This window comes from Physeter macrocephalus, chromosome 14 (assembly GCF_002837175.3).
Source record: "Physeter macrocephalus isolate SW-GA chromosome 14, ASM283717v5, whole genome shotgun sequence".
In the NCBI taxonomy this organism is placed as follows: Eukaryota; Metazoa; Chordata; class Mammalia; order Artiodactyla; family Physeteridae; genus Physeter; species Physeter macrocephalus.
The window spans coordinates 132,227,368-132,241,480 of NC_041227.1; the positions used below are offsets into that span (position 1 = coordinate 132,227,368).

At 46.2% G+C, this 14,113-nt stretch overlaps 1 protein-coding gene across 1 annotated transcript in view; it reads left to right on the forward strand.

The window, feature by feature from the left end:
- The first annotated feature begins 748 nt into the window (after window positions 1-748).
- The window catches only part of PRKCA (protein kinase C alpha), a 303,592-nt gene continuing 290,227 nt past the window's right edge, over window positions 749-14,113 (forward strand). The window contains exons 1-2 of the mRNA XM_055089814.1: window positions 749-1,035; window positions 3,867-3,898. Coding sequence (XP_054945789.1) covers window positions 863-1,035; window positions 3,867-3,898 — 205 coding nt within the window. The 5' untranslated portion in view covers window positions 749-862. The remainder of the gene's footprint in view (window positions 1,036-3,866; window positions 3,899-14,113) is intronic.

Here is a 14,113-nt window from a genome sequence, read left to right on the forward strand (position 1 = left end):
AAACGATTTCTAAATTAAGGTTCTGGACTTGTAAAATCAAGAAAGCCTGATCATCCACGATTTAACTGTGGTAGCCAACGAGTAACGGGATAAACATCCAGGACGAGTCCTTTAACGGTCCTAACATCCAAATTAGACGTCTATACAAGACGCAGGTGAAGCACAGTTCAATTGGAGGCATGTGAAAGGGCCCGTGTTCCCTGATTAAAAGTAGCTCCTTTTCTCCTGCCGTGTATAATAAACAGCGTGGTGGCCCGGGAGGGGCGGGGGTTGGATATTGGAGCCAGGTGAAACCTCAAATTGATGCAAGCTTATAAAAGCTGGGCTCTCGTCCCAGAAACACGGTGGGTCCTGGAAGCGGGAGAGGTAAGTGAGCGTCTGAGCGCGGCGAGCGGAGGCTGCGAGGAGCCGCGTCCCAGGACGCGGGGCTGCGCTGAGGAGGAGGGCGACGACGAGCTGGACGGAGAGGAGCGGAGCGGGCGGCCCAGGGGGAGGAAGGCTGCGAGAAGGAGGAGGCGGTGGCGGCGGAGAACGGGCCCGCCTCCGCGGCGTCTTCTAGTTCCCGGGCCCAGGCGCCCCCTCTGCTTCCCGGGCGGCGTCGAAAACGCGGGGGCGCCGACTCCTCCAGCGCCGGCGCGCCCCCGCCCGCCCGGGCCGCGCTCGGAGCATGCGCGGTGGGCGGGCCGCCTCCGCCGCCCGAGTCGGAAGCGCGAGCGCCGGCGCCGCTGTCAGTGCGCGAGGGGCCAGCAGCGCGCCCGCGGCTCCGCTCCGGCGCGGCTCCGCTCCGGCCCGACTCCTGCCGCGCCTCGGCCGCCGCCCGCGCCCCGCGCTCCCGGCGGAGGTAGCAGGCGGTGGGGGGACCATGGCTGACATCTTCCCGGCCAACGACTCGGCGGCGCCTCAGGACGTGGCCAACCGCTTCGCCCGCAAAGGGGCGCTGAGACAGAAGAACGTACACGAGGTGAAGGACCACCGCTTCATCGCCCGCTTCTTCAAGCAGCCCACCTTTTGCAGCCACTGCACCGACTTTATCTGGTGGGTGCGCGCGGGGGGGTGCGGGACCGGTCCTCCCCAGGCTTGGCCGCCTCTCCCGGGGAACTTGGGGAGCTGCTGGGAGTCTCAACTCGCCCGGGACGCCACGCGCGCGCCGGGCAGGACGCGGGCGGGACTCCCGGGAGTCGCCGCCCGGCCGGCCGCCCCCCGCCGCGGCAGGGAGCGACACGGAGGCCCCCCACCCCTCCCCGGCGTCCCGGGAACAGACCGGGAGCCTCCGCGGGTCAGGGCCGAACGCCGCGGAGAGTCGGAGGGCGGGTCCCCGGGGAAGAGCCTGGGAGGCGGCTGGCGGCGGCTGCGCGGCGCGGCCCGGGCGGGGGGCGAGCCGGGCCGGACGCCTCGCGGGTGTGGATGCGGCCTTTCCCCTCGGCCTCCGGCTCCGCTGTAGCCTTGGGTTCTGTCCGCTGCAACCTGCTGGGCAAGGAGTGACTCCGGCTTCCCTGCCTGAGCCCGGGGAGAGCGGACAGGCGACCAACTGTTGAGAGCGTGCGGGGGAGGGGGAGCGAAAGGGAGCCGCTAAAGGGCCGAAGGGTAGATGCAGTCCTTTAAAATAAATCCTGTCAACACGGGCTCAGGCTGGTAAAACCCAGCGCGTGAGGACAGAGCCCTTATTTAAGAAAAACGCTGGCAGGGCTGAAGGTGTCAGAGTTCTGGGAACTTTCAATGAACGCAGATGTTAACTCGGGGGTCCCCGGGGGTTTACGGGGAATAGGTAAGTGGTGGGTTTCGGGGTGTGTGTGTGTGTGTCTGAACTCCGTGAAACTAGAGGAAATCGTGTATGTGCTTTCTTCCCGTGAGAGAACTTAGGCTTTTATTAGCTGACTTTTTCAAAAGGTCGGTGATCTCCTATCAATTTTTTTTTTTTTTTTTTTTTTTTAAGAAAGCTGAAATTAAAGGCAGTCCAAGTGCTCCAGCTGAAGGAGCAGTAGTTTCTCTTCAGTTAGGCTGCGAGCCACCCTGCCTCTTCTACTTCTTGTTCCTGGATGTAGGTCGCCCTCCCCAAGTCAGACATGTCTAGGGCTCCTTAACTCCTACCCGCCCCCCCGCCCAGGCTGCGGAATGGCACAGGTTGACAGCACAGAGTGCGCCCTGCCACCAGCCAGCTGGCATATGGATCTTGTTGGGGCCCTCTGGAGAAGCTACCTGGATGCATCACACCTGGGGAAAATCATTTCTAAGGGCAAGTCCCACAAACATGGTGCTAATTAACAGGTGTTTAACTTCTCCTTTATGTATGGCTTTATCTGAATCCGTCACACCTAGGAAAATCATCTCTAAGGCCCACAAACATGGTGCTAATTAATAGGTGTTTAACTTCTCCTTTATGTGTGGCTGTATCTGAATCCATCACACCTGGGAAAGTCATCTCCAAGGGAGAGCCCCACCAATGTGGTGCTAATGTGCTTAATTTTCTTCTATAAGTCAGCTTAAAAGTACACTTATGAAAAGCACAGTCACCTCCATGAATGGTTTCCAATGTGTAGTCAGCGTATGGAGCAATTGTGCTCCAAGGAGCACATAGGTAATTGGAGATAAGACTCTTTAAGTTCTTGGAGCATCAGGGCAGAGAGGAGATTGCATTTAGTTAAGGGGAGGTCTTCAGCCTCATGTATCGGCTGTGAAATTCCATTAAAAGGGAACAGCTAGACTACTGATTACTTTTGCAGGAAGTAGGTAAGGTAGAAAAGGGACTTGCAACATATATATCCAGGCTAGCTGAAGACTTTCCACTATCAATTGCTAGCCCCTGGTGAACGGATGTGGCATGTCAGGTCACCAGGTGTAATGTGAGTGGAAAATAAAGATCTCCCCGTCCTCTTTCTCCTGGAGTAATCCCTGAAACGGTTCTCTGCTTAGCTGTAAAGCAACCCCTTGGAAGTTCCAGGAAAATATTCCCCGGCTTTGTCTAGCAGTGGTTTTAATTTTTCAGTTTTCTTCTGTGGGTCCTTGATTTACGAGTCATTTAAATATTAAAGCACTGATATTTTAAAACTAAGTGCGTGTAAGTATTTTCTGGGTGGGGATGACTAAGTTAATTATAAAGATATGTGAAGTGCTTTGTAAACTTAAAATGCTATGTAAAGCAAGAGATTGACTCATAATCTTAGAATTTTAATGTAGTTCATCCTAGTTCGAATGGTGTTTGCAGTTTAACGTCCACATCAGGGTTTTCTGCTTAGAAAGTAAATTGTCTAAAGTAATTTACAAGCTAAATTTACAGTTTAGCTTCTGAATGTGCTTTGAATGCTATTGGTTCTCAGTAAAATTAGATCATAATCTCACATGCAAAAAATAGGGATGGTACTCTGTGAAATGTGGCTCCTTTAAGCCAAAGTTTAATGTTAAGAGTGGTGCTGCTTGGGAATCTGGACAAATACTTAAATTCACAACAAATGATGAAGCTGCTTTTTAGTTGTCTTTAGGGAGAAACAATTTTCAGTTGGTCTTTAGGGATCAAATTCAGCCTTTTTTTTTTTTTTTTAATACCATAAGGTCAGGTCCTTCTTGTTACCTGAATATTGTAGCCAACAACTTTATAGTCATGTTCTTGTCTTGAAATTTAAGTATTGATAACGGTGTAAAAAAAACAAAAAGCCCTTGAATACGTTGAAGCAGTTTAGTGAGCCTTTGGAGGCCAGATCTTTTCAAAGTTGCATTGACCCTGTGCTCTGAGCTATTTAGGCATGTTTTCCTGTGACATCATTGGGTTTCATGTACAGACCTTTAACTCTAGAAAGCTTTGTTACATAACTGGCTTAAGATGTGGTATCCAACACAAAATATGTTAAGAAGTCTTCTTGTTTGTTTTTCAGGGGGTTTGGGAAACAAGGCTTCCAGTGCCAAGGTAAGCTGCCACATTGGATTTTATTTTCAAGTACAGCATGAAATAAGCATTCCAGACAGGAACAGTGTTTCCAGTCATCTTTTCTTTGATCCCTCCAAAAAAACGTTTAGATGTTCTCAAAATATGAGGGCTGTAAATTTAGGCCTTAAAAAAATTGTTTGGTATTGCCTACTAATCTGCATATAGAGCTGCCTTTTTCTTCAAGGGAAAAACCTTCCTGTAACTTATTTTTTTGCCAAGAACATTCTTGTCAGAAACTGCTGTCTTTGTGTGGGTGTTCAGAAAAAAATGAAATCACCGTGTGTGGCTTTTCTTCCTGTTTTTATTCATCTTTTACCTAGGCATTGGGTTGGACTTCTCATTTGGGGCCATACAGCACATTAGTAAGTTTCTGGTTTTTGATGGCTGATTGTCATCCAGAACAAAGTTTGCACGCTTTAAGGCGGCTGCAGCATGAGGCACGTTATTTCATCTGATACTGTCCGTTGCATCCACAAAGAAATCCCTTTCCTCCTCTGATCTGTAGTTGCATTTTACACGCTCCAAATATCTAACTTTTTATACCCTTCCATTTGTTGAAACATTGTTTTAGAATGCCTTATTTCTTGTGAAGGCATCCCGGTTCATTAGCTCACCTTCTGGCTCTCCTCACTGTCTATATTATGTTTACTTCGTTCTGGTTACATTTCCTATCTGGGCTTCGGTTTATTAGGGCAAGTGGAAAGTACATTCTAGCCTGGAAAATATTATCCTAACACTGTTCAATATTAAGCGCATTAGAGACACGTGGGGTGTACTTCCTGTAACTTTAAAATTGTGCTCATAAGTTGGTTACCATTTAAAACCTGCACGCTTGTGAACTTGTTTCTTATATGCCTTTTCTAAACATTTTTAGATGCAGGTATTTAACGTATAATCTATCAGTATTCTACTTTCCTTCACATTGTGCTTAACACCCTTATTGAATAAATTTCTCTGGAGAGTCACATTGAGAAATGAAGTTGAGAGAGTCCTTTGAAAAAGAATGAAAGGCGTGTTGCCAGTCTGAGATGAAAGGAAGATGTGACTCCTTCCACTTCTCAAAGTTGTGGACCTGAACTTTCATAGGCAACGTTTGAAGTCTTTGAACATGATTTTAGGAAATGTAAAGATGTAACCTTGTGATTCTGGGCTAATGTGACACCTGTCTCCTGTCATTTTTGGTAATGTGTTTGGGTGGAGACCTAAGGAAACTCGTAAGAAAAATATTTACTAAATGTTCTAGATAATGCACAAGAGAAGGGTATGTTATGTAGAAAATGAGTTTTTTAAATCCAAAGAACCCCAGGATAAGGTTTGTCCCTTTGAGACCTGCAGGTTTTGTTGGTGAAATCGGAGAGTGGCCATACTAGGCTACAGCAGGACCTGAATGGTGTTCTCGGCATCTATTGAACTTTCAGTGGATTAGCAGGTTAATAATCTCACATCTGATCACTCCCTTTTACCTTAATTATAAAAGTATTACTCATAAATTGCGCAAACACTGTATATAAAAATGAAATCTTGTTTCCTTTCCCACCCTCAGGAATAACTTCTATTTAAGACATCCATTCATTCACTTATTTACACATTTTAAAAAAATCAAAATTTTCAGTCATTCTGCAACTTTTTTTTTAGCAGTAGGTGGTAGGTATCCTTCCATATCAAAACATCAGTTCTTCCTTATTTGCATGTATGGAAATAGCAAATTGATTCACCTGTCTCTGTTGAGACATTTTAAATGTTTCTAAGTTCTCTGTACTATTGTAGTACAAATGCAGCTGTCAATATCCTTGGACTCTAGGTATTTCTGCAATAGATACATAGAAGTGTGTGGATACATTTTAAACTGCAATGAGCACAGCTTAAATTGCTCTCCAAAAAGGTTCTAATTTGTATTTTCAGTATCAATATGAGAGTACCCCTTTCTCTTCACTCTTAGCTATATTGGATAATATAAATCTTCTGCATTTTTGCTCTGGTAGGTGAAAAGGGCCTCCTTCAAATTCCATCTCCTGTTTAAGGTTGAGCACTGCTTCCAACATGTTTTGGCCCCTTGTATCTGTCCTGTGAATGTTTGAAATTCAGGGTTTACAAACCAAACTATAGCAGTGAACGTGTGCTCTGTGCAGTGTTCTGTGCTTTGAAGAATTAAACCTGATCCCTTGAATGAGTTCCCCTATTGCATTTACAGATTTTTAATTCACAGAAACCATTTCGAGTTATAAGTCTGTTTGTGGGGAGCTGCTTGTTACAGTTGTGTAGTTACGTGTCATCTGTAGTTTTTGACTTCCGAGCAGGCCTATGCTAACCCATTATCTTATTGGTTGTAACTTAGATAATGTTAGCTCAGGGTAATGCTCTTAATCACACAATGGTTACCCAGTGTTTCCTATTTTGGTACTTGCCTCAGTCTTAAATATATTCTTAAATGGTCAGATGTTAAGTTTTCTCTTGATCTCTAACTCAACTTTTCCTGTTGGTTTGGTTTGATAGGCTCATTCTTAAAAGAATGACTCGTCCTCCTGTGTGCCCTTTGCAGCCCATCCTCTAGGGATGACAGCTGGAGGCTGAGGCTGCTTTTAGTACCCGTACTTGTCACCTGATGGAGGGGGTGTAGTGTTCCAGCTCTTAGTATGTAGCGTGTTGCTTTGGTCGGAAGATAAAATACCTGCAGCTGAGTTTACTTCAGCTCGAGAGGGGCAGATGCTCCAAACGAGTCACACATACATGGACCCGTTTAGCTTTAAACCTAAAATATTCACCATCATTTTACGTAGTGTTAAGTCAGAATTGGAAGATTAAAGAAATAAGCGAGTTTTAGTCCTTAAAACTGGGTTTATAATCTGTACCATCTAGAAAGCATATTTTATAAGGGTGTTTCCAAAAGAAACGCGATTTCCCACTTCCCTTCCCCCAAGATATAACATAAATGGATGCAGGAAGCTTTTCTGAAGAGATCTGTTGGGTCATTCCCACTTTTACCTGATGGACTCTATTCCGTCCTTACAGCACACGTGGTACAGGGGTACAGCCCTGAAAATGTGTTACCAGGACAAGTAACACAGGCTGATCCTGTGGTGAGAATTTGCTGCCTGACATGGTTGGAACCAAGGGCCTTAAACGTCGGGGAGGAGGAGGAGGACAGGGTAGATCTTGAAGCTGTGGAACCTTCTTCAGGTTCTTGGAGATGAAGATGGGCGTGTCCCTTTGTAGATCCGAAATGACAGGACTCAAATTTGCTTTATTTTTGCTTGGCTTATTCTGTGGGTTGGCTTGATCTGTTCCGTGCTCACCTCATCTCCATGAGGCTGCTGGAGAGCTTGGCCTTACCTATTTAAGAGAGAGTAGAAGCAAGCTTGTCTGGCCCTGCGCACTGAGGAAGTTGAGACTCGAGCCCGGGAGGTCTGGGTCCCGTTGGGGTCTCTGTCCCGTTCAGGCCGCGCCCACCAGAAGCTGTCCGAGCGCGCCAGCCTCCTCAGATGTGCTTCCTCGGGGGCCCTGGCGCCCCAAACGGCCGTATCTCCTGCTTTCGCTACTGGGAAAGGCAATGAGCCAACTCTTTTTTTCCCCCCCCCTCAGTTAGCAAGACCCATGCCCTTCTCTACTTACAGCGATAGAAACAGCCTCTCAGAAAGTGACCTGCTTACTTGACGGGCCAAATAGTCTGTTACATCTGGCTAACCTGCTGCTTCTGTTTTCCCTGCTTTTTCTATTCCTTCCTTCGTGGTGAATGTCACAAGTTAAAATGTACTGTCACCCAAGCTCTCTGAATACACGCTGGAGACAGCATCAGTATGAATTCCCACGGATGACTGGGATCTGCTGTTGTGGCTGTTCGTCCTGGGTGGTCCGCCTGGCCACGTGCAAGCCGTCCGCAGGGAATTAATTCACGTTCATGTGCTTGCACAGTGCTGCTGAGCCAGGTTTGAATCTTGAGCCAGTTCCCTGCTGAGTACACATCAAATACTGTATGTAACCTGTGAGGCTAACTGAAGCTCTGTATTTTTCCATCGTTGAGGGTGAAAAAAATCAGCTTTCTCTACCCCTTTCCTGATGACATTCCATCTTGAAGGCCTGTTTCAGGGTCGATATTTCAGCTTACCCAAGTAGGACGGTGCTTGATATTCCTTCTCTGAGAATGAAAGTTGATGTTTGAGTGAAGAAAAAAATGGTTTCTCCCCTTTTGCTGTAGGAGCTGAGGAATCCCAGAAAACCAGGCCCATCTAAGGGAGGGGTGACCTTTAACAGGGGATTGAGTTGGCAGCTTTTCAGAAAAGGATGCCTAGTTACTCATCACAAGCCTCAGGGTTCTGAGAGCCAAGCAGTGTGGACAGTAAGTGCCAGGAGAGGGTTGGGGGCTGGGACCCGGGTGGGGCTCCGTGGTGAAGCTGGCCACCTTTGACAAAGTACCTGTCCTTTCCGTGTACTGGATTGGCCACACCTAGATTCTCGGGTGGCCCATTGATTTCCAAAGTTGATGCCAGGATTTTCCATCTTCAAAACAGGTCAGCATTTCAGGACCCTGCTGCTCACTTGGTTACCCTCCCCCTAGATTAGAAGCCATGTGAACTATAGATGAGCGTCTGGTTACCTGTAAGTTCCAAAAAGGCAGGTCCAAGTAAGAGTGAGTATAATTCGAAACTCTGGAGGTTTTGCACTGAGGTCAGACTAAAGGGTTATTTCAACTTCGAAGATGAAATTGTCTGTAATCCCTAAAATGCAGGAAAGTGTGATTGAGATGGGCAGTTAGAACTTTCTTTTCCTCTTAGTAGAGACACATGAAGAAAACTTAGTATAGGGGATTCCCATTTGGTACAAACTGTTATGAAATGATTTGATTAATGGCTTTCTGAATTTGCTGCTCTTTCACTCAGTACATTAAGTGAAAGTGCTTTTATTGACACGCATACCCCCCACCCCCCGAAGTTGATGCTGGTAGAAATCTCAAATATTTATTTTTGCAGATGAATCCGACATGCAAATTTCCTTTAATTTTACCATGTGTCTTAGTGTCCTGAGTGTTTCACTCTCCTGGATGATATTCAGTTTTAAGTTTTTAGTCACCTTAACCCTTAACATGCTAATTTTTTTCCTTCACAGTGGTTTTCAAAGTGCCATTAACTGCCTGCAGAGCTTCCCTGTATGGATGGAGTCCGGCTCCTTGCCAGGACATTGAGTCTCTCCAGTCCCGCCGCCTTGCTTTTTCTGACTCATCTTAAGGCTGCTCTCCTCCCTCCCATCCTCCTGTCACTTGAAGTAAGCTGTACTTTTCCAGAAAGTGTGTTCTCTCCTTTCTTTCTCCAACCTTTTTTTGCCCAGAGAGTACACTTCGAGTCTAGCCTAAGATTTGGCCTGGACCTTTTCCGTCCTCCCTGCCATTCTGGACGCGCTCCCTCTCCTAGGACCCTCCCCCCGCGGTATTTCCTGGCTGTTTCTTCTACCAGCCTCGGGAGCAAGGACTGAGGCTTATTTCTCTGTCGTTCATGTCTAATGCAGTGCCTGGTGCTCCGTTGACACTACGTAAATATTTGCTGGGTGTGAGATTGTATAAATATTAGAGGTATGGTATGAATGTCCCTAGCTGGAAGGATCACAGTGACTTCTGCCTGCCTACTGTTGTTTTTCTTTTTAATATAAATTTATTTTTGGCTGTGTTGGGTCTTCGTTGCGGTGCGCGGGCTTTCTCTAGTTGCAGCGAGCGCGGGCTACTCTTCGTTGCGGTGTGCGGGCTTCTCATTGCGGTGACTTCTCGTGGAGCACAGGCTCTAGGCGCTTGGGCTTCAGTAGTTGTGTTTCATGGGTTCTAGAGCGCAGGCTCGGTAGTTGTGGTGCACGGACTTAGTTGCTCCGTGGCATATTGAGATCTTCCCGGCCCAGGGCACGAACCCGTGTCCCCTGCATTGGCAGGCGGACTCGCAACCACTGCGCCACCAGGGAAGCCCTGTTTTTTGCTTTTTTAAAAATTAATTATTTTATTTATTTTTGGCTGCGTTGGGTCTTTGTTGCTGTGCGTGGGCTTTTTCTAGTAGCAGCGAGCGGGGGGCTGCTTTTCGTTGTTGTACGTAGGCTTCTCATTGCGGGGGCTTCTCTTGTTGTGGAGCACGGGCTCTAAGCGTGCAGGCTTCAGTAGTTGTGGCTCATGGGCTCTAGAGTGCAGGCTCAGTAGTTGTGGCGCACTGGCTTAGTTGCTCTGCGGCATGAGGGATCTTCCCGGACCATGGCTCAAACCCGTGTCCCCTGCATTGGCAGGCGGGCTCTTAACCACTGCGCCACCAGGGACGTCGCAAGTTTATCTGTTTTTTTCTTTTGTTGCTTGTGCATTTGGTGTCATACCTATATCTAAGAAATCATTGCCAAATCCACTGTCATGCAGCTTTCCCCGTGTGTTTTCTTCTAAGTACCAGGGCACGAACCCGTGTCCCCTGCATTGGCAGGCGGACTCTTAACCACTGTGCCACCGGGGAAGCCCCTGCCTATTTTGAAGTCTAGTTTATAATCCAAAGTTATGTCAACGAGGGGTAGATCTTGAGATGGCATAAGAAAAAGTGATTTCTGAAGCTAAGCATACTGAGTCAAAATATAGAACAGAAAATTCTAATTTGTATGTAATAAGTTCTATGTCATGTTAAGCTTAATGAATTAGTACGATAGGAATAAACCACTTGGTGTGCCTGCCTTCTAACTTTAGAGAAGTACCTGGACATCAGAAATGAATCTTCTGCCACAGATACAACAAGAGCATGGTATGGGCCACAGCAGGAGGGGCGATGCCTTGGGTGTATGGGGGTGAAAAGTTAAAACCAGTGCCAGGATGTGTTTGGTACAGTCATTTAAATGGTCCTTTGCTTGGAGATTGCTAAGGGCTGAAACCAGATTGTGATGCTCCAGAGGGGGGAATAGCTCGATTTGATTCTGGTGTTTTTAAACTTCTTGTTCCTGAAAGGTTTCTGAACCTTCACGTGAGGAGTGGAGGACAGCACTGGGGGCGCAGGGGTGGAACGGTTGTCACCCAGTTGCAATCCCTTGAGAGGCTTCAGTCAATTGAAAGAATCTCGTGTTAAATGCTGCCTCATGCCAGACATCCAGGAGCTTTCTCATTTTGTATACTTCTTTGCAAAAGGACCCCGTTAAGCACAGGATATGGTCATTTTTAAAGAACTGAGTGCTGAAGGGATCTGCCAGGCTGTGGGGGTGGAGCTTGTGGGGGTGGAGCTTGTGGGGTGGAGCTTGTGGGGTGGAGCTTGTGGGGTGGAGCTCGGGTTCAGATTCTAATCGTTCTGCAGAAAGCACTTTCAGAGCCAAATGGAAACTTTTTTGGTACTTACAGAGCCTGAATTTATGTTAAGGGGGGAAAGAATGATGCCATTGAGGGAAACACTGAAACATGTTTTGGTGACACAGAATGAAGGCCTTGCTGTCCTCATCGGTCTGTCGGAATTTCCACGGCAAACCCTTTATTTCCGGTCTCTCCCATCAAACTGAAAACTCATGTTAGACTTCATCCTGAGACATGAACATTTCAGGATTGGCATGGTTTTAGCAGTCAAATCTAGTTGAAATTACTACAGCTACGTTAAAAGAAACCCTCTGTTAAATTATACAAAGGGGAAAATGGCTTCTGGAAATAGATTTCTATCAAGAATGGAATAGAGGGGAATGATTTGATTGTCAGTGCAAGATAAGAATTATTTAAGAGCAAGTTCACAAAGTAAGATTAGCATGAGGGCAGTTGATCTTTGCCTTCATTTGCTGTGTTTTCCCCCTAATATCGGTACACCTCTAGTTTGGGCATTTTGGGAAATACAAGATCATTTATTAACTGGGGTGACTTCAATAGGTAAGAAATAAGAGTTGGAAGCCCAGGACCTGATGGTGTGTACTATAAACAAACTTAGATCCAACTTGGACAGACTTGTATGAGAAATGGGATAAGAGCATGATCCAATCAACAGCTGAATTCTGAGCAAAATTCTATTAGATGATCTAATTTCTAAGTGCCAGTGATCCTGTTGGTGAAACCATGATGCTTGGAGTGATGAGTCTAGTACCTCACGCACTATAGTCTATGATGGAGAGATTTTTCTGTATTTGAAACACAGTAACAAGCACCCATGTCGTGCTTACTCTTAAATCCTGTTCTGAGCACTTTTCATTCCTCATTTGATCCTCATGACACTTCTGAAAAGTGTGTTATCCCCATTTTACAGCTAGGGAAACTGAGGCACAGAAGTTTGGCAGCTCGCCCAATGTCACATGGTTGGGAAATGGTGGAGCTGGGGCCCGCGTCTGGCAGTGTGGGTCCAGACTCCGTGCTGTTACCCCAGGTGCCCCGCCACATGGTTCCTCTTGCTTTGTCAGACTTTAGCCCCCTCACTGGATGGTGGAGGTATGCAGGGATGAAGTTGTTCAACTCGGTAACACTTCTGTGCTTGCTGCCTGTAGTGAGAGAGTCTGCTGGACACTGTAGGGCAGAAAGCCTGGCAGTGCAGGTGGAGACAGTTCACCATAATAAGTCTGAACCAAGTAGGAGTCGACCGACATGAGGATGAAGATGTTTTTTGGGCCTCTGAAGAGGTGGCTTTCGATTTGGGCTTTGTAGGATGCATGGGATTTCCTTCATTTGGGGGAGCTGGGGGGAAATGCTCTAATATGAGGAAATAATGGAGCAAAGGAGCCTGAAAGTGACTTGGGGGTCCAGGGAGGCTGTGGTGCTGGTGGTGTTCCAGCCCTGACCCCCAGACAGGGCAGATGGAGAAATGTACGAGGGTCTACCCCCTGCCTGTCCCCACAGGTGGGCTCTTCTCTGCCAATCCGTGAGTTCCTCTTGTAGTTTGTAACTGTCATGCTCACTTTTCAGAAAGATGTTGCAGTTACAGGAGAGAACAGTATTATATCCAATGTCAGATATATTGTATTAATTTTTTGGAAAATTGTGTTTTAGTAAGGGTGCTGCTCTGACACTATTTCGAGGGTCTTTGTTCTGAAGCTGGTACTGTTGGTGGCGCTGGAAGTGCAGGGTGTTTTCCAGCCTGGAGATTAGGACTGGAGGTGATAACGAATGCTGAGTTCCAATAGGCTCATACACATCAATAAGGGAAATAATAAGAAATAAAACATTCACATATTTAAAACTGGCAGCACATTGTTCTTTAAAAACTGCACACTGGTTTATTCTGCCAGAATTTCTGGTTCATTATCAGTAGTTATTTCTTCTTTCTCCACGGGGCTAAACTCTGGGAAAGTGTTATAACCCTAATCAGAGTCGTTGGAAGGTGAAGGGATGCTGCAGAGCATCTCAGGTGGGAACATAAGATGGGCTTTCATCTGGATTTCAGCTTTGCAAAATCGGAGCTCAAGGAAGACTGCTGCTGCACTGGCATGTGCTCGGCCTATGCCCCTCCCCTCGGGGAGCTGGCGTTCCCGTCCCCTCTCTGCAGGGATGGATGCTGGGGCAGAGGCTAAGTGCTTGCCCACTGTCCTGCAGCTTTGAGACCAGGGTGATGGAGTATGTTGCATCGTAGTAGTTTCTTGTTGGTATCTGAAGCTATACTGATAAGTAGCCAATCCCTTTTACTCACCTTTTCACTTGTTTTTCCTTCTGTCAGGTTTTCTAATAAAGTATGATTTGTGGTGCTGTTTGTAATTGGAATAAAACTCATTGATTCAAGAAAGCTACGCTCATGCTTTAAAGGTTTGCGTTAGTTTCCCTTCGGATTTGTTTTGAAGTTCACTGGCAGTAAATGAGCTTAAATTATTTTCCTCCTTTTGAATTAATGCATACAACTCTACATAACTATCTTAAAATGTGAAAATGGGAGATGGCTCACTTTTAAAACTTTGGAAATTGCAACTTGATTCTTAACTGTTTTACAGTGTAGGGAGTAGTTTAAATCATACTCTTTTTCTTTTATTCTAAAAGGTGCTTAATGCAGTTGTAATCATGAAAAGTTGTGTAAGTTAACATTAATAGGTGGATTACAAAATGATCCTGTTGTGAGTCATATGCCTAATTTTGAAATCTTGAGTAAATCTGATGTTTTCACATGGTGAGTTTGATTACTAATGTGATTTTTATCACTTTAGTTTTACATTAGTTTCTTCAGTCTGCGTGACTCATTAACATGGAAAACTTGATTATTCTTCTGGCTTTTTTTTTTTTTTTTTTTTTTGCGGTATGCGGGCCTCTCACTGTTG